This window comes from Trichosurus vulpecula, chromosome 5 (genome assembly GCF_011100635.1).
Source record: "Trichosurus vulpecula isolate mTriVul1 chromosome 5, mTriVul1.pri, whole genome shotgun sequence".
Lineage (NCBI taxonomy): Eukaryota > Metazoa > Chordata > Mammalia > Diprotodontia > Phalangeridae > Trichosurus > Trichosurus vulpecula.
Window position 1 is genome coordinate 276,019,362 of NC_050577.1, and position 19,548 is coordinate 276,038,909.

At 42.0% G+C, this 19,548-nt stretch overlaps 1 protein-coding gene across 3 annotated transcripts in view; it reads left to right on the plus strand.

Moving 5' to 3' along the window:
- The first annotated feature begins 9,420 nt into the window (after positions 1 to 9,420).
- The window catches only part of FMNL3 (formin like 3), a 78,877-nt gene continuing 68,749 nt past the window's right edge, over positions 9,421 to 19,548 (plus strand). Inside the window, exon 1 of one of the 3 annotated variants that reach the window (XM_036761360.1) lies at positions 9,421 to 10,001. In XM_036761360.1, coding sequence (XP_036617255.1) covers positions 9,876 to 10,001 — 126 coding nt within the window. In that variant the 5' untranslated portion in view covers positions 9,421 to 9,875. The remainder of the gene's footprint in view (positions 10,002 to 19,548) is intronic. The other 2 variants (XM_036761361.1, XM_036761362.1) reach the window with 2 other exon arrangements.

Genomic DNA, 19,548 nt, shown 5'->3' on the forward strand with positions numbered 1-19,548 from the left:
CTGGAAAGCAGGGACTTGTGTAAGCTCCCCACCAGGTCCCTCCAAAAACCTGTAAAAAATGGCTCTGAACAAATTCTAGAACTGCAGAACCCACAAAATAGCAGAGGGAAGCAGGGATCCAGCCCAGGACAGCCTGGATGGTTGCTGGATGAGGTCTATAGCCCACGGAGCTGGGGGCTGAGGAGAGGGGAGCCCAGTGTGGGCAGCAGCAGGACCAACCAGACCAGGAGTTGGGCGGAACAGGCCCTAGCACCCTGAGTCAGCAAGCTGTGGCAGTTACCAGACTTCTCAACCCACAAACACCAAAGACAACAGAGAAGGTTAGTGGGAAAAGCTGCAGGCAACAGAGTGAAAAGAGTTCACAGTTTGGCCACTGCCCCGGGGGAAGCAGTGGTGGTACAGCTGCAGAACTACAGCTGCAGTTGCTTCGGGCCCCAGGCCTACCTGGTGGGAGGAATTAAGTGGCAGATCAGAGCAGGAGTGCACAGCCTGCTTAAGATCCCAGTCAGGTCCTGGCTGGCAGTTATTAGGGAAGGAGGAGTGCTGGTGTGGCAGAGCTGGCTGTATAGAAATAGCTCTGAAAACAACAGCGCATCTCCCCAACCTTGGAACAAAGTACCCTTTACTCTACAAGCAATCATACCCTGACAAAAAACTCAAGGGTCAAGTACGTTGGCTGGGAACATAGCCAGGCAGTGAAAAAGCTCTCAGATTCAGACTCAGACTTTGGAATCTTTCTTTGGTAACAAAGAAGACCAAAACATAGAGCCAGAAGAACTCTACAAAGTCAAAGAGCCTACATCAAAAGCCTGCAAGAAAAACATGAACTGGTCTCAGGCCATGGAAGAGCTCAAAAAGGATTTGGAAAAGCAAGTTAGAGAAGTAGAGGAATAATTGAGATGAGAAATGAGAATGATGCGAGAAAAACATGAAAAACAAGTCAGTGACTTGCTAAAGGAGACTCAAAAAAATACTGAAAAAAATATTGAAGAAAACAACACCTTAAAATATAGACTAACTCAAATGGCAAAAGAGCTCCAAAAAGCCAATGAGGAGAAGAATGCCTTGAAAGGCAGAAGTAGCCAAATGGAAAAGGAGGTCCAAAAGACCACTGAAGAAAATACTATCTTAAAAATTAGATTGGAGCAAGTGGAAGCTAGTGACTTTATGAGGACTCAAGATATTATAAAACAGAACCAAAGGAATGAAAAAGTGGAAGACAATGTGAAATATCTCACTGGAAAAACTACTGACCTGGAAAATAGATCCAGGAGAGATAATTTAAAAATTATTGGACTACCTGAAAGCCATGATCAAAAACAGAGCCTAGATATCACCTTTCAAGAAATTATCAATGAGAACTGCCCTGATATTCTAGAGCCAGAGGGTAAAATAAAAATTTAAAGAATCCACAGATCACCTCCTCAAAAAGATCCCAAAAGTACCATACAACAAACATCTACTTTTTTTCTGGATTAAACTTGTGATTTCATTGGCATAGAGAACACTCGATGAAGAGATTCCCTTTACCAATACACAGAAGTTAAGTGACCACAAAGGGACATAATATGTCGAAGGCTCAATTTGAGCCCAGGCCTTCTTAATGCTGCGGCTGGCTATCTCTCAACTCTAATCTACTGCTTTTCTAAACATACATAAACCTAATGACACCGCACCTAAATTCTTAAAGAAAAGGCTAGTAGGATTGCAAAAAGACACAAAACAACACAATGTAATTATAGAAGACTCTAATGTTCCCCTCTCAGAATAAGATACATCTAAAAGAAAGATAAACAAAAGAAAATATGGTGCCAAAAAAAAAAAAGATTGGAAGAGTTAGATTTAAAATGCTTATGGTATCTCCTGAATGGGAACATTAAAGAACAGACAAATTTCTCTGCACTAAATTGTACCTTTACAAAAATAGACCATATGCCAAGGCCCAGAGAAATTAGAAATATATGTAAAAAAAAGCAGAAATGCTAAATGCATCCTTTATAGATCATATAGGAGGATAAGGACCAAACCTATGATTTCATTGGTATAGGGAAATCCCAAATAAAGAAACTCCATCTAGCAATGTGATCCACATATGCTATGCAATTTATAGTCTTTGAGATTTAGGCACTGAGAGGTTAGGTGATTTAGGGTCACACAGCTAGTATGTGCCAAAAGCGGTATTTGAACTCAGGTTTTCCTGGCTCCTAGGGCATCTATCTACAATGCCAGTCTGCCTCTTGGACAATAATGTAACAAACAAAGATAGTAATTAATAATACATGCATAAACAAAAGATATAGACATAAAAGGATATGAGGGGAGCTGTGATCTAGTCTACAATATTTCATTTTGTTTCAATGGCAAGCACGGACACTGAACTGACTTGAATCAATCCTGGCCCAGAACAAGTTGATTCTTGGGTATTAGTCCCTAAACTCTAGAAAAAAGTTAAAAAGAATGTTGACTGTGGAAGTAGGGGACCTGATTTTGAATCCTGTATTACTTACTACCTGTGTTATCTTAAGCCAGTCACCCACCACACCTGTGTTTCCTTATCTGTAAAATGAGTCCTAAAACTATGATCCTATAAGTTGCTGAGGGTTTAAATGCTTTGTGGCATTGTCAGGATAGATTGTGGATGGTGTAGAAGGCCTCCTATAGGGAGAAACACACCCCAGCAGCTAGTTGGCCAGTGACTCAATTCCAACAAAGGCAATGGACAAAGGCCCATGGACCCAGCTGTTAGTCGACCCTATGAAAAGTGACAGCGACCTTGTAGGGGAGGGAGACATGCTTGCTTACTTGGAGAATAATACACTGAGTCCTGGGTAAGACATGCAAAGCTAAAGATAGAATTGCTTGAATAAGACTTTCTCCAAAGGCACCAAAATTAATAATTAATTAAAATAGTAAAACACTTTCTCCCCCCACAAGTGGCTGCACCCAAGGTAAAATCTTCTCCAGGGTGGGCCATGCCCTACTCCTTTCCGTGGTGGCAGTTTTGTTGGCTCAGAGACTGTCTCCTCACAACAGAGTGGTGTTCCAGGATGCCTCTTACCACAAGGCTTTGTGTCTTGAGGTATGAGGTTTCTCCCCAGGATCCATTCTCTCCTGTTCACTTAACTGAATTTTTCTTAAAAGTTTACTTTGAGAAGATCTTTTCTGCTGCTTGTCTTGGATGCCAAACATGCCACAGAAATGAGGCAGAAGACGAAGGCAAAGAATGTAGGATGCTAATACAGAGCCACAGGGAAAACACCTTTGATATCCTATGTACCCTAAAGATACAGTGCCCTAAAGAAAGAGTAATCTAATGTTTGTGGGTACTGAGGAGACAATTTGATGACACTATGATTGCAGAGAATAACTATGTAAAGTTCTTAACCACCTCCCAACAGGAGGGAGAAAAGGACACAAACATTTTACTAAGTTTGAAAAGGATGTTTTTAAGAATAGTAATCAAAGGGGCAGTGACTGTGGATCTCGCGGAGTAAGCTGGCCCAAGTGATCAAGGGGATGCTCATGATGAAATGTTACATTGCACATAATGCTGTGTGAGCATTGAGAGCAGAGCTGGTGTTATCAGGGAGGAAAGTGGAGATTAAATCAATGGTCAGGTTAGGGAATAATTTAGAAGTCTAAACACTTTGATTAAAAAAACAACAAAGAACAGAGCAATGAACTGGACAAAAACTAACAAACCCAGAAAAGTAACAGATGAAAAAACCCTAGCCATAAAAACAGAAATTCTGAAAGACAGAGATAAACAAAATTAAAAATACTCACAAAAAACCCACTGAATTAATAAATAAAACTAAGACCTGTTTTTTTTTCAATAAAATGATTATTTTATGTAGTGTTAATACAATCCTTAATGTCAAAGCTCATTTCAAAGAAAGCAATCTTCCAAACTAATGCTTCATGGCCCTAGGAACAACACCAAATAGTGAGAAAAGCACTAGATTGGGAATAAAAAAAGAATGGGTTTGGTTTCCAACTCTGCAGCTGACTGCCTAAGTAACTTTAGAAAAGTAATCTTATGACCCTTAGTCTGAATTTTTCCATCTGTAAGATGGTGGCTCTAGATAGGGTGGTGACATTCCTCCTAGCTCTCAGTACTAGGATTCTTGATCCACCCTTTATTACAATTCCTTGTCAACAAATCTGTCTTGGAACAAAATTAGGAATTAGAAAATTTTTTCTTTATCACCTGCCACTTCCTAATACCTTTCAATTCCTTCAATTCCATTCTGGGTCATCTCCAGTCATCTTGATGACTATCTGGTCACTGGATCCAGGTGACTCTGGATGAGAAAGTGAGGATGGTGACCTTGCACATCCCTCTCTCCCTCAAATCAAAGTCAACTGCATCATTTCCCCGATGTCAGGATTGTCTTCGAAAAGGAAGGACGAACACAACCTGTAAGTAGACCGAGCTGCCTGAAAAGGGGACCCAGCTAGTCGAGTAACTCAGCTCTTCCTCTTCCTCTCCCTTCTCCTCTTTCTCCTCTCCAAAGGAAGGTAAATTTGGATGGCCAGAAGCTGCTCACTTGGCGTTTACTGGCTAGATTTCTTTCTTTTTTCTTTCTTCCTCCCTTCCTCCCCCCCCCCTCCCTCTCCCCCCCTTTTTCTTTCTTTCTTTCTTTCTTTCTTTCTTTCTTTCTTTCTTTCTTTCTTTCTTTCTTTCTTTCTTTCTTTCTTTCTTTCTTTCTTTCTTCCTTCCTTCCTTCCTTCCTTCCTTCCTTCCTTCCTTCCTTCCTTTCTTTCTTTCTTTCTTTCTTTCTCAAAACCTTAAACCCAGTTCACTCTGAAGCTCATAGATTGGACCACAATAAGTCTCTGCACAAGCTCCACTTAATGACTGTATTTTGGGCTCTCCTGCCTTAGAGTGAACGTCAGTGGTAACTGTTTCTCTTTGGAACAGCAACCCTGAGAGTCTTCCCCTCCCGGAAGCTGGATTTTTTTTTCCTTTTTTTTCTAATTAAAGGGGCCATCCCTTGACTCACTTCTTAAAGAGGCCTATTCACTGGATGGGCATTACCTCACTCTAAGTGAGTACACGAAAAGGCCTTAGCCTAAAAGGGCCAGGTCTCCCATTGCATCCTGGGTCATCTCCAGTCATCCTGATGGCTCTGGAGGAGAAAGTGAGGCTGGTGACCCTGCGCAACCCTCTCTCACTCAAATGAAAACTGGCTTCAAGTCAAGTCATTTTTCCCTGATGTCATGGTCCTCTTTGAAAACGAAGGACAGACACAACCACCTTACTTCTTGACCCTAGTGAGCACATGTTAAACCCCCAGATACCCAGAGATTATCAAAGCCCAGTGTTTCAGACATTTCACTTGTTTCCTTCCCTATTACCCTCATCAAAACCTATCTACTTTTCCTAGGGCAGATGTTCTATTAAGAAATCGAAACATTGATTCGGCAAACTGTCAAGTACCCCCATTTCCTTTTATGTTTGCAAAGCTGACTTTTTGAACCCAAACTTATGAATTTATAGTGATCCCCATTAAATGTCATCCTCCTAGATTCAGCCTGAAGTTCTTTTTGAATTCTCGCTCTACTATAAAGTGTTAATCATTCATCTCAGTTTTGGGTCATATGCAAATTGGAAATTTATACCTTTATCCTAAGAAATGTATGCCTAAATCCAAATAATAGCAGTGTTAAATAGTGATAGGGCAAATCATAGATCCCTGAGCCACTTCTCTAGATTCTTGCTTCCAAGTCAACATTGAATCAATAATTACTATTCTTTTCCTACCACTCTTCAGACAGTTAAGAGCTCACCTGTGTACTATTGCATAATAACTATATTTCTATCTCATGCCTAAGAATAGCAAGAGTGCTTTGAATAAAAATTTGAATAAAACCTTGGCTAAAGTATTCCTAATTTATATCTGCACCATTTCCTTGTTGATTTAGTTGAAAACACATCAGAAAAGGAAATTATTCTGGTCTGATGTGCTTTGGGTGAAGGAAAAAGAACGACTTTGTCATTGTTATTCATGCTTACCTTTCCATACAGTTCACTACCATCCTTTTAACAATGCATTCTCAATTAATTAATTCTCAATTAATAGAATATTTTAATAGAGAATTTAAATAACCTGGTATCAGAAAAAAAATTGAACAAGCCCTGAAGGGACTCCCAAAGAAAAAGAAAAGCTAGTACCAGATGGATTTAAAGTGAAATCTATTAAACATTCAAAGAATAATTAATTCCAAATTATATAAATTCTTTGCAAAAAATAGGGAAAGAAAGGATTCTACCAAACTCCTTCTAGGAGATTAGTATGGTCTAGGGGCAGCTAGGTGACACAGTGAGAACTAGGAGAACCCTAGTTCAGAACCTGAGTTCAAATGTGATCTCAGATAATTACTAGCTCTGTGACCCTGGACAAGTCACTTAACCCCCATTGCCTTCCCCCCCTCAACCTCCCCTCCCAAAAGATTAATATGGTCTTTTATTATTTTCATTTTTCAACATTTACTCCTTGCATCAGTCTTTGGATTTGACTGAGCTTCTAGTAAGCATAACTTAGGTTTTGATTAAGGGTCTCTAAACAGCAGATAAATAGGGGGTCATTTCCCAGCCATGCAGGGCTAGGTTCAAACATGCAATAAGGTTTTCTCCCAATTCTCGCAAATGAATAAAATTTTCCCACAGGACAGAATTTGGACTAGACCCATAATTGAATGGAAAGGGAACTGAGTTAGCTCCAGAATTGAGTCATAAAATGGAGTCAGTGTGGTTTACCCAATTCCCATAATTAATCACTTGCTATCCTAATTCCCTCAATTCCCTCACCAGCAGTAACAGTAGAGTGCCTGTCCTTGTGTCCTTCTGCTATTGTCATAGTTCTAGGGCTGGGGACTTGCAAGCTTCTAGTGCCTCTAAAGTCGTATGTTTTGGGGACAGTTCTGTTCATTGCTTTCCTGGTCTGAGTTGTGCAAGTTCTTGACCCAGGTTTGGGGCTATTGGCTTGATTCTAGTTGGGAGTTTCAGTAGATTTCAGCTAGACTCAGCTACTATTGGCCTGCTAGGAGGCTCTGAACTGTCGACTTCTTTTTGGTCTGGGACTCTGCACTCTAGTACTGGGATTGGAGCCACACACACAAGTAAAGTTTGCTTCCTGAAACTTGTTTCATGTTCAGTACATAGCTAGGGACAAACCTCAAAACTACTCCTTTCTCTCCTGGATCTGTGACCTGGAAATGAGTAGCGGGTGACAGAATTGCCAGATGGTACCTTTCCTATACCCAGTAATTGCTTAGGGGTTCCCTGGGATCTTTTTTTTTTTGACCCAGTGTTTTCTGCACTGCTACCCTGTCTTGGAATCCTCTGCAAACACAAGGTGCACTCCTGGCCAACTGCAGTCCCAGGATCTGCCTGTAGATTTCTCTATACTTTTCCCTAAGCTTCCTTGGGGTGGAAAAATGATTCATTGTGACTTTGTCTTAGGTTTTCTGATCATAATTCCATCTGTCTCATTCTTTAGTTAGAGGTGTCAGAGTTGTGGGCCTTGACCTGGCCCACAAAACTGAGTGGGCCCCAACCAGATTAAAATGTAATTGGGAAATGATTAACAAAATAAATTAAAAAAAAACAATAAAGCCTAGATAATTTTAATATGTGGTTTTCTAAGTCAGCATGCAGTCTGGGTCTGTTTTTATATGAGTTTGCTCTAGATCTTTGTCAAGATGATGTTTGTATATGTGTGTGTGTGTGTGTGTGTGTGTAGGGGGGGAGGAGAGGTGTTGGTGTGAGCCAGGTTCCAATGCTTCTTTTCACTCTGCCATGTTTATTCTACCTCCCAATTTTGCCTTTATATCATGGGTACCTCCCACATAGCTTGTTGCCTGATTGGCAGGAATAAAAGAAAGTCAAGAAATGCTAAGCTGGGTACTCAAGATCAAGTTATTATGAAATAATGTTTCTTATTGTCTTTGGGTGAATTCTTTGTTAGGTGGATGTAACAACAATTTGGCCAGCAGTTGCTGTTGAGGTGTAAGACCCAAGAAGGCCAGCAACAAGAGCTGCCAGTGAAGGTTCTTTGATCTGTTTTACTAAGGAAAGTAACTTTAAGGGGTTAACAATCTCACTTTAATCAAACATACAAATATAACTCATTTAGTTCAGGAGGAAAAGCCAGCAACCTGAACTTCAGAACAAATACAAACAAATTGCAAACATACATTATATAAACAGAGCAAATACAAACTAAAATCTGGGTTAGCAAAGCCGGGGGGGGGGGGGGCAGTTACAACAGCTTGCCCAAAGTCTCAACACTCCTTCCATGAGTGAGCCCCAAAAGAAAAAACACCAGCTTCTGAGTTTACACATTCAACTCAAACCCACTCAAATGAAGCTCAAAGCCTAAAAGCTTCTGGCCAAAACATGTGACTCAAACCCATGTAAACTAGGCTTTCCCTTGAGGCAAAGAGGTTATCAAAGACTCCCGATTTAATCAAAGAAACAAAGGCTGGAGTTGTAAAGGCCACTTGATTAAAAAAGTGCTCCAAAAGAGAAAACAGTAAAAAGGTCCCACCTTAATTACTGATACAGTGGATAGGCAGAAAGGGGTATTCTAAGTTGTTGGAATGGGGTGAGATGGTAATAATTAAGTCAAAGGAGTATGAGAGTGAGCAAATGTTATCTGGAAGATAGTGAATAAAGCACTCTGGTTGTATTAGAGAATTTTTGTTGTGGATTGTAGGGAGTAAAATTGGAAATGTAGATTGAGGACAGACCACGAAAAGAGTCTGAACTCATTCTGTAGACAGAACCAGAAGAGTTTAGATTACACAGCTTTCATGGAGGAGATGAGTGTTGAGGAATTTAGAATGTAAATAGGACAAGGATCACTGGGGAGAGCCGGCAATATCAGAGATGACCTGGTTTGGAATCCCCACTTCTGCTATCTCCTCTAGGTAAATAACCTTTCAAGGCCAAAGTTTCCTTTTCTATGCAAAAAGAGGGGATTGGAGCTTTAGGTTCCCTTATTGCTTGAAATCTTAGTATTTTGTTAGAGAGATTTGGGGACAAGATTAACCTAGTGGTAGTAAGTATGGATTGAGGGGCCTGGAAGGAGACTTCCATCTTCTAGGCAATTTTCAGATATAACGGGGCTCCTGCAGCGGCTTTCCCAACAGACGCCGCCAGGGCGCGCTCCTGGTCCCCTGGTGGGAGGAGACGGGGGTGGGGTAAGGAGAGATGGAAAGGCTTTATGTCCTGCGATTGGCTAAGATTCTAGTCAATCAGCTACGAGAGGTGAGACGATCCGTCCAATGACCGAGGGAGGGAGGTGGACCTCGTATGAATGGGTGGCGAGTGGAGCCAGGCTTAGAGTGGAGTGCTAGGGAGGCTGAGTCTAGACTGAAGTGGGTGGGAGAGAGGAAGGGGAGGGCAGGGGAGGGGAGGGGAGAGAAGAGGAGAGGAGGGAAGGCGTAGGAAGGGAAGAACCCGAGGAGGGGGTGGCGGGGGGGCCTCGCGCGCACGGATGCGGTGCTGGGCTCCGGCGGGGAACCCCGGGAGGCTGCGCATCTGAGCGCGAGCCCGGAGCCTCGCGCCCCTCGCGCCCCTCCTCCGTCTTCCCCCTCCCGCCCGGACCGTCCGCGAGCCGCGGGCGGCGCGAGCCCCTCGCGCCCCCACTTCTCCTCCTCCCCGATCCCGCCGGGAACCTCTTCGCGCCCCGCCCGGGCTCCTCAACCTGAAGGGAGCGAATCTGCCCCCCTCCCGTCCACACCGCCCGGGACCTGGCTGAAGAGACGGCGGGGACGGCGTGGGGTCTGGGCACGGTCGCCGGGGACCCAAGCACTTGGGGCTGAGGATTCTGAGTGGAGTGCCAGGAGCTGGGGGCTCCGCCGGGATGGGCAACCTGGAGAGCGCCGAGGCCGGGCCGGGAGAGCCGACCCCGGTGCCGCTGCTGCTGCCCCCGGGCAAGATGCCGATGCCGGAGCCGTGCGAGCTGGAGGAGAGGTTCACCCTGGTGCTGGTGAGACAGACAGACCCCCTGCTTGCCACCCCCCCGCTCCGACCCTCCGAGTAGAGCCTTGCCCTGCGCTCCCGCCCCACCAAGTCAGCCTTCCTCCAGTATGAACAATCTCAGCACACCCCCCGCCCCCATCCTACTTCCAGGGGAGCCCGGGGTCGGGGGGAGTCCCTCCTTTGGCCAGCCCTTCCCTTCAAACCTCCACCCGAGTCCTAAGGGTCCTCCTCCATCCCTAACTGCTGGGGACCTAAGGCAGAAGTGTGGGCACCTCCCCCTTCCCCCCCGGGATCCAAAGATAGCCTTCACTAACCACTTCCTTCAGTAGCCTCGATTCTCTCCTCTCTCTCCTCCCCCTTTGCCGCCCCCGTGCTTCTTCCATTAGATCCTTAGGCTTTTACTCATTTAAGTTCAACCAACTTTTATTATTCACCCATTTTGTGAGAGGCTCTCTGCTCCAAACAGATGCAAAGAAAAGGAAAAAATATAGAAGATAGATTCCCTTGGACCTAAGAAGCTTCCTTCTCTCCCTAATTTGGGTTGGGGTATTGAGAAGCCTAATCCCCAGTCCACTTTTCTGGGTTATTCGGGTCACTTTGACTGGATCAGTCTGCTAGATGGTAACATGGAGGTTGTCAGAGTGGGCCCCCTCCCAGTTTGAGGGAGGAAATGGAATGGATGGTATTGCTTGGGGATGTGGGAGAGTGGAATGAGGAAAGATGCCATTCTGCCTACAATCATTCTAACTTTTTAGCAGTTTTGTCCCCAAAAGATTGTGCATGTGGACCAACTTAGACTTTTCCAATTGAAACAACTCCGTCATACATCCCTCTTTTTCCTTCTTCCCTTAGGCCTGTTTTTTTTCTTTTATATTTATTTTTAGTACTACTGTAGAGATACAAAAGTAGATGGGGCAGAAATTGGGATTCTACCCTGGTGGTTGCCCAAATTCCTGGAGGCTCTCTGAACTAGAGGGCCATTAGGAAGGGACTGGAAGCTAGATTCAAGTTCAACATGGAGCAGTGAGAGTGTTTGAAAAGTGAACTGGAAGATGGAGCAGTTACCAATTGAAGCAGGAGCTAGGGGAAGTAGGTTCTAGTTCACCTGGGGTCCTGGGTGGCTGCAGGGCAGCTCTAAATCTTGTATTGATGGTCCTGCTGGGCAGACCTTTGACCATGAGTGACAAACTATGGGGTTAGCAGCCTTGATTACTGTCAGGCTTGAAATAGGGACAATAAATCTGGTGATTTACAGTGGAGCATCTAGAGACCTTGGACATCCAATTGATATAGTTCAGAAGAAATGGGTTAGCTTGGCTTGGATGAAAACATAGCATCAGTCTGTTTGATAGCAGAGCCAGACCAACGAAGGCCCAGCCCATTCCTAAAGGGAAACAATATATGTAGAATTAATTTACTTCATCTCCCTACCTTTTAGAACTAAAAAAGTGGCATAAGGACACTGGGACTGCCTCACTATATCTTCTGGTCCTCCTTATTCTTACCCCCTCCAACCCTCTTCCACATCCCGGTTTCCATAAGCCAGTGGGATGACTAAGTAATTACTAATGTCCTGTGGCCATCTCAGAGAAGGAGAGACAGAGACTTCATGCCCAAGAACAAGAGCTCAACTGTTGGGGAAAAGAATGGGAGGGAATCTGAGCTCTTGGGTGCCTGGAAATCCCTCCTATGCTGAAATAGGGTATTACCCTGAGCAAGGAACTTGGAATTCAAGGAACCCAATACATAAACTTCTAAAACTGGAGGAAGAGGATGGGCTTTAAAAGGATGGACTTTATTAGATTAGGGGAATGCTTTAAGAAAGTGACCATCTGATCCAACCTCTTTATTTTTACATGTGAGGAAACTGAGAGGTCCAGTGAGTTACCCATCATCTCCAGCTAGTTTATGGAAAAGCTAGAACCAAAACTCAGGTTTTAAAATTACATTTCTGTGTTCTTTCTAGTATATTCTTCTGCTCAGCGTATACAGATTTCAGCAAGGCTTTTGTCAAAATTTTGATATGACTGACTGTAGACAAAAGAGAGAAATGCAGGTTGTATGATATTTATAGTTTGTTGGATTCATAGCAGATTTGAGCAGCATTATCCCAGGTTGTATTGATAAGTGTATCTCATCCTGGAGAGACATCTTTAAGGACTCTATACTTTCAAATTAGAGAGCAACCAAAATAGTTAAAGGACTTGAAACTTATGTCGTAGAAAGAACAATGGAAGGAAATAAGGTTATTTAGCCTGGAGAGGAGAAGATTTAGGACAAATATGATAGCTAGCTGTGTCTAAATATTAAAAAAAATTTGTCATGTGGAAATTGGGAGATGGAGATTATAATTATTCTTTGTAGTTCCTGAGGGGAAATTTCAGAGTCAGACTCTTGGCTCAGTATAACTTCCTACCAGAACTGTCTAAAAATCGAATGGGCTGCTTTGAACACTCTAAGTGTTCAAGTAATAGATATCCACTTGTCAGGGCTGTTGTAGAGGGGATTTCTGTATTAGATAGGATTCTCGATTGACAATGTGAAAAAGACAGGAGAACCAAGATTTAGTCTGTAACTAATTGCTTTCTGCAAATTGCTAGTGTTGGACTAGATCAGAGGTTCCTCACCTGGGCTCCTGGAACTTAAAACTTTTTTTTGATATGACTTCAATATAATTGGTTTCCTTTGGAATACTATGCATTTTATTTTATGGATTTAAAAACATTATTCTGAGAAGGGGACTGTAGACTTCACTTGATCGCCAGAGGGGTCCATAACCTAAATAAAAGTTCTTGGAATAGATTATTTCTTGGGTCCTCTGTAATTCTGTAATTCCATAGATGTCCTCTAAAATTCCTTAGTTCTTTAACACAGGGAAGGGAGTGGGTGTTGTGAAGGGATGGTCATTTGCCTGAGAAGAGTATGGAATTTTTCTTAACCTTACTAGCCCAGAAAAATAGTAATTTCCTGGGGTTTTGTATTCTCTTTTCATCATCAGGAATTCTCAAAGTTTCCTCTGGCGGGGGGCAGTGAGAGAGCTTTAATAATTGTTCTAAAATAGGAAAATTAAGATATAAAGTGATAAGTCATTAGGTGATAGAACCTATACAACAGAGCTAAAATTCATCCTCAGGAGTCCTGGTGTGCCACCTCACTCTAATCATTAACAAATATTGCCGAGCGAGAGTTAGATGTTTGTGTTTATTGGCTCTGAAATCTCTGCAGATGCTTCCTTCTTTGTCTTTTTAAAAGTATATTTTTATTCTAAACTTAAACATTAAAAATCTGTCCATTTCCATATACAAAGTAGAACAGAGAGGATTGCCTATGAAGTCACAAATATTGCATACATCTTGCTTTTTAAAAGTGTATATATTCAACCCTCATTTTTGAAGCTGCCCTGGGTTTCTTTTTGAACTTCTTTCTGTTATCTTCTGAGCACTTAAAAATGTTTCATTGACCCTCTTTTTTTGGCGAGGGAGAAGAAAAAAAAACCCCTTTTAGCAAATAAGTACGATGAAACAAAACAAATCTATACATTGGCCACGTCAGAGAACACTGAGTCCATCACCTCCATCCAGAAGTAGGCAGCATGCTCATCATCTTTCCTTCGGATAGGTCATTGTATTGATTAGTGTTAAATCTATCAAAGTTTTTCTTTACAGTGACGTTCTTGTATAATTGTATAAATTGGTTTCCTGTTTATGCTCACTTCCTCCTCCATCAGTTTATTCATGATTTTTCCCAGGCGTTTCTTAAATTGGCCCTTTGATGGGCATCCTCTTAACTTTCCGGTTCTTTCTTATAACACAACAAAATTGCTATAAATTTGGAACAGATGAATCCTCTTCTTTTCTTGATTTCGTTGAAGTATAAGTCTAATAGTAATATTACTGAGTCAGAGGGTAAGTAACTTTTTGGGTATAGTTTCAAATTGCTTTCCAGAATAGACATAGCTCTATCAGCACTGAATGCATTTGTGTGCCTGTCTTAACACAGCCATTCTAAAAACTGTCATCTTCCTTTTTTTTTTTTAAGTCATCTTTGCCAATCTGATGTGAAGTGGAACTTCATAGTTGTTTTAATTTATATTTGTCTTGTTAGAGGTAAAGTGGAGCATATTTTTCCTCTTATTGTCGATAGCTTGCCAATTTTCTTTTGAGAATTCCTATTCGTATTTGTCTATTGGGGAATCAATTCTATTTTGGATAGCAGCAAGTCTTTTATCAGAGAAACTTGCTTCAAAGATGTTTTCCCAATTGTTTCTCTTCTAATTTAAATTTATTGCTTTTATTGGTGGAGAATCTTTTCATTTTTATGTGATCAAAGTTTTCCATTATATCTACTTTGATCTTTTCTATTCCTTGTTTAAGCAAGAACCTCTTGGTCCGTTAACATTCATTAACAGGCTCCCTCTACAGAGTACTGAGAAAAGGTTTCTCAGCCTTGGTTCTTTACTTGGTCAGTTTCTTTGGGAATCATTTGGCCTGAGAAGACAGTTTTTGGTGGGTAGGGGTTGGTTTCTGTGGTATCTCTGAGGTCACTTATGTTCCCTAAAAGGAACAGAAGTCTGAGTGAATCCACTTAGCTTACTACTTAGTGTCAACCCCCTGCTTCCCTTTGCTGGGGAAATGGAGGTGTTTGGTTGAGGTATCTGCCACCCTAGCTCCTGGACTAGCCCATTAAAAACATCCTTGTGATGGGAAGCAAGAACAAGCACGGGTTCAAAACCAGAGTACCCTTTCTGTAAAGGTTTGGGGGTGGTAGTGAAGAATGTGATATAATAGCTATATGCTGTCAGTATATGTGTGTATATATATATATATATATATATATATACACACACACATACACATATATATGTATATATACACACACACATATATATATGTGTATGTATATATATATACTATATCAGTATATATATGTGTGTATGTATATATGTATATATATATACTATATCAGTATATATATATATATGTATACTATATTAGTATATATATCAGCAAAACCTGGGTTCCAATCCCATCTCACACCCTCTTTAGCTATGCGGTCAACGGCCTAGTCACTTAACTTTTCTAGGTCCAAATTTTTCTCATCTGAAAAGAGGAGGTTGTACTTGATGACCTTTGAGAGGTTCTCCTCCAAATCTAAATCTATGGTTCTGTAATTCTTCCTAGCTCAGAGATATGCTTCTGATCCTCTGAGTCAGGGAGAGTTAAGTAGGAGAAACTGAGGTAGGAGTTATTTTTTCAGGGTTAACCTGATATCACACAACCTCCTAAGATTCCTTACTCCCATTTTGAACAACACCTCCCCATTGTGTGTCTTGATCTGTTGAGTGTTCAGTCATTTGGGGTATGGGTGTGGTTCTTTGGCCCTTTCTAACCCTTCTCTTGTCCCAGAAGGAGAGCCATTCTGCGCTCCCAAGTTTAGGAGTGTTGATTCCAGCTGGAACAGTCTTACACTGGCCCAGTGCAGAGGCTAAGATTATGTTCATCATTGAGCATGCTATAATATTAGTATAAAGAAGTTAGAGGGGCTTATAAAATCAACACTTTGGAGTGATTTTCACCTTTACTAAGTGCCTTGCAGACTTGAACTTGAATCTGAAAACCTTGAAACCAGGCAAAGACTTAGCACTGCCTCTATCAGGAAGATTCGGGAGCCATAATTGGGGAGTACACTTGCCAAGACCCTAGCCTAGCAAGGTTGAGATCAGGTAACCTTTCAGAAGAAAAGAAAGCAATGTCGCTGTTACTCCTAGGTTCATACAACTTTTAGTACTGAAAGAGACCTTCACATCGTCTAGTTCAACTCTCATGTTATAGATGAGGATACTGAGACATAAAAATATTATAACTCTTCCCAGCATGATCCATTTAGTGGTAGAAATGGGAGTAGAAGAGAGGTCTCCAGATTCCCAGTCCAGTGTTCTTTCCCATGCCCAAACTATACACACTGCCTTTGCACCATACATACTGCCCTTTGGTTGGCCAGAGTGGGAGGGCACAGACCTCTCCTCAACTAGAACCTGGGATAAAGATCAGTTTCCAAATCTGCATTTTGAAAATTTATTTCCAGCTGTGGGGATTATAGTTGGTTGAGATAATGCATAGTGGGAAAAGGACCTTGACAACATCTTATTATAAAGGATCCCCTTTCTGGCCACAGACCTCACAAGGAAGTAACTTCGACTTTAGAGAAAGCCCTTCTATTCCTTTAATTTACAAGTCTGACACAACTTTAGGCTTTAGTCAAGAGTTATTAGGTTGTGCAGTGCGATGGGTTGGTATTGTTAGAGGTTGACTCATTCCTGTTATTTGCAAATTTTTTTTTTGCTCAATATTGTATTTTTGATTGAGATAGAGGGATTTCTGTCCTATAGGAACTGTCCAGTGTGGTTCTTTCCCCCTACCCCCCACAAAGCCTTTTCTGAATCTATGGGAATTTCCATCATACATCTTGTCTTTGCTTTTGCTTGTGAAGAAAAAATTTGTTTTAGCTTCTGAACAGTTGGGGTGAGTATACTGGACTGTAGCCCAGGCTGTCCAGGTGAGCTGCTCTTTCACAGCTCCCCCCCTTACCCCACCCCCAGGGCAAAAAAAAAACAAAACAAAAAACACAGCCCCAGCTGGTGGGAAAAGGAACTTATCTTGGCAGAAAGACCTAATCCTTTCAGTGGAGTGACAAAGGAAGCTGAGGTGGAGAGGAAATTAGATTGCAGATATCTTCCCCTGTTCCATAGAGTTGCCTGGGGAGGACAGAGCCTGTGCTCCTTTCTTTTGGAGAAGGCAGAGTCAACTGTCACCCTCCAGAATGACAATGGAAGTAACAGACCTAGGGACAGGAATTGGAATCTGATTAATCGTATGTGAGTTTTGCTGTATTGGTCAAAGCTTAGGATTTCTTCGTGATTACTTTTAGTTTTCCAGAAACTTTGCATCCAAAATGAAATGAAGCAGGGTCAGAGAGAAACAAAGGCATCATTCCAATTTGGAAATGAGGAAAGGAAGAATCCTTGCCTTCTGGGATGAAGGAGAACTGCGTCTGTACAACCTCCCTGTAATAACATAATAAAACTGCCGTTTGCATAGTAATTTACACACATTAGCACCTTCACCACAACTCTGTAAAGGGAGGTACTGCATCTGTTGTTACCCAGTTTTCCATATGAAGAAACTGAGGCTTAGAGTGATTTGGCCAGGATCATAAAGTGAAATCCATGTCTGTCTGACTCTAGACCCAGCCCAGGATCCAGTCATTCTGTTGCTCCCCCTTTGCCATGTACAGCCTCCTTGCCTATTGCCTGCATGCCAGGGGGGTGACCTTAAGAATCCTGAAGCTGTGGTCCTGAGCTGTGGTCCGTGAAGAGGAGATACAGATTTGGGAATAAAGCCAATCAGAGGGAATCAGAATTTCAGAAGATTATTTTCAGTTCTTTTTTTGGTTCCCTCAGACAAACCTTTTCTGAATGACCCACTTAGCCTTCTTGCTGTGATTGAGGTGGAGAATAGCTTGAAGGGAGGGGAGGGTGACTGCTTTGATTCAGGTCTTATAGGTGTTGGATTCCTAAAGCTCTGGAGCTCCTTCTGCCTTATTTCATTTTATTTTTATCTTCTTGATTTTTTTTGTTTTTATTATCTTCATTTGAGATGAAGAGAAGGGGAGAATAGGAACTCTGGGTGAATGGCTTTTATTAGAATATATTGTTTAAAAAAATGTTGGTGATGAGTGAGGCAGGATCCTAGCTGAGAGAGTAGGTAGTGGGAGATGTCAGTAACATTTATTAACCACCTGCCATGTGCCAGGCACAGGGTCAAATGCTAGTGATCCAAAGAACGGTAAAAGATAGTTCCTGCTCTCAAGGAGCTCACAGTCTAATGGGGGAGACAACGTGCAAACTATGTGCAAACAAACTAAACAAGATAAGCTGGAAACCATCAGTGGAGGGAGGCCGCTAGAATTAAGAGGAATGGGGAAAGGCTTCCTGTAGAAGGTGAGATTTTAGCTGAGACTTGAAGGAAGCTCCAAAGAAGAGATGAAGAGGGAGAGCATTGCAGGCATGGGGGACAGTCAGTGAAAATGCAAGAGTTGGGAGATGAAGTTTCTTGCACAAGAAACAGCAAGGTCATTGGCTCAAAGACCTTGGGTGGGTGGGTAGGGTGTATGGATGTTTGAGGAGAGAAGAGAAGGTTTGAAAAAGCCATGTAAGGAGTGGTTTAGGGATTGAATTAAGGAGTAGTAAAAGGATAACCTTGTTGTAGTGAAGACTTGAGCTTAGATGACAAGATTCCTCCATTTCAGATCAGTAGCATGTAAGTAGGTGTTCATCACCATGAGTTATTAAAAAAGTGCAAAAGATTAGTTAATCAAAAGGAACTGTGTATAACTATATGAAATATTCTTGTATGAATGTATGAAATATTCCTCAGTCAGTGAAGGCCGTGTTAGGGGAAAGAGGGTAATATAAATTATTATGGTTTTGGAGGAAAGGTGTTCTATGCAGTTCCTTCCTGTTTCACTTCCCCTACTTCAGATCCTGGGGAACAATTATTAACATATACAAAGTGTGCTCTGAGATCCTTAAAAAGGTATGTATTTGTGAGGTGATAACTCTAGGGAGAGTTATTTATATTGATTTTGCAGCTGGGAGAAGGAGTCAGACTGAGGTGACTCATTGATGGTTCACATCCGTAACCCTGGAGCTTTACAGGTGTGTGTGTGTGTGTGTGTGTGTGTGTGTGTGTGTTTGTCATGGAATCAAAAAATCTGCTCTGGAAAGAAATGAAGCTTGGTTGTGGCAGCTGCTCTAGAGCTTTTCATTACCCTGATATGCTTCCTTGCCCAGCTTTGTTTTGGGCCTTCCTTTCCCAGCCCCAGGTACTCCCAGCTTCTGTATTTCTTGGGACTTAAAAAACCTCTTCTTTACACCTTGCCCCGCTAGAAAGTGGAGAGAGGATAGGTACAACTCCTGCATCCTTCTTTCTTTGTATTCTCCCAGTTCACCAGTACACCCTCTTTGTCCTCACATATTCATAGTCCTTAACTTCAGGCTTGGCTTGTGTGTTAGGTCCCAGACTTTTTTAATCAGAGGTAAGATGTCATAGGTAGTAGCTAGCTGGTTCAGTGGATGGAGTGTTGGGCCTGGAGGTCAGGAAGACCCAAATGCAAACTTGTGTTCAGATCCAGCCTCACACACACACATGCACACACTTACTAGCTGTGTGACTTTGGGCAAGTCACTTAACCTCTGTTTGCCTCAGTTTCTTCAAATGTAAAATGAGGCTAATAACAGCACCTGCCTCAAAGGGTTGTTGTGAGGGTCATATGAGATGATAATTGTAATGTGCTTAGCACTATATAAATGCTTATTCTCTGTGTTGACTTGGTTTGCCATCGACAGTGATAATTTTAGACCCATTAGGGAGTCTTAGCAATCATCTTTTCCAACCCTTCTAATTTTTCAGATGAAGAAGCTAAGAGACTTGCGTATGGTCACACATTTGATTAATAGCATGCAGTACAGTACTTCTTAAACTTTGGGTTGCCAC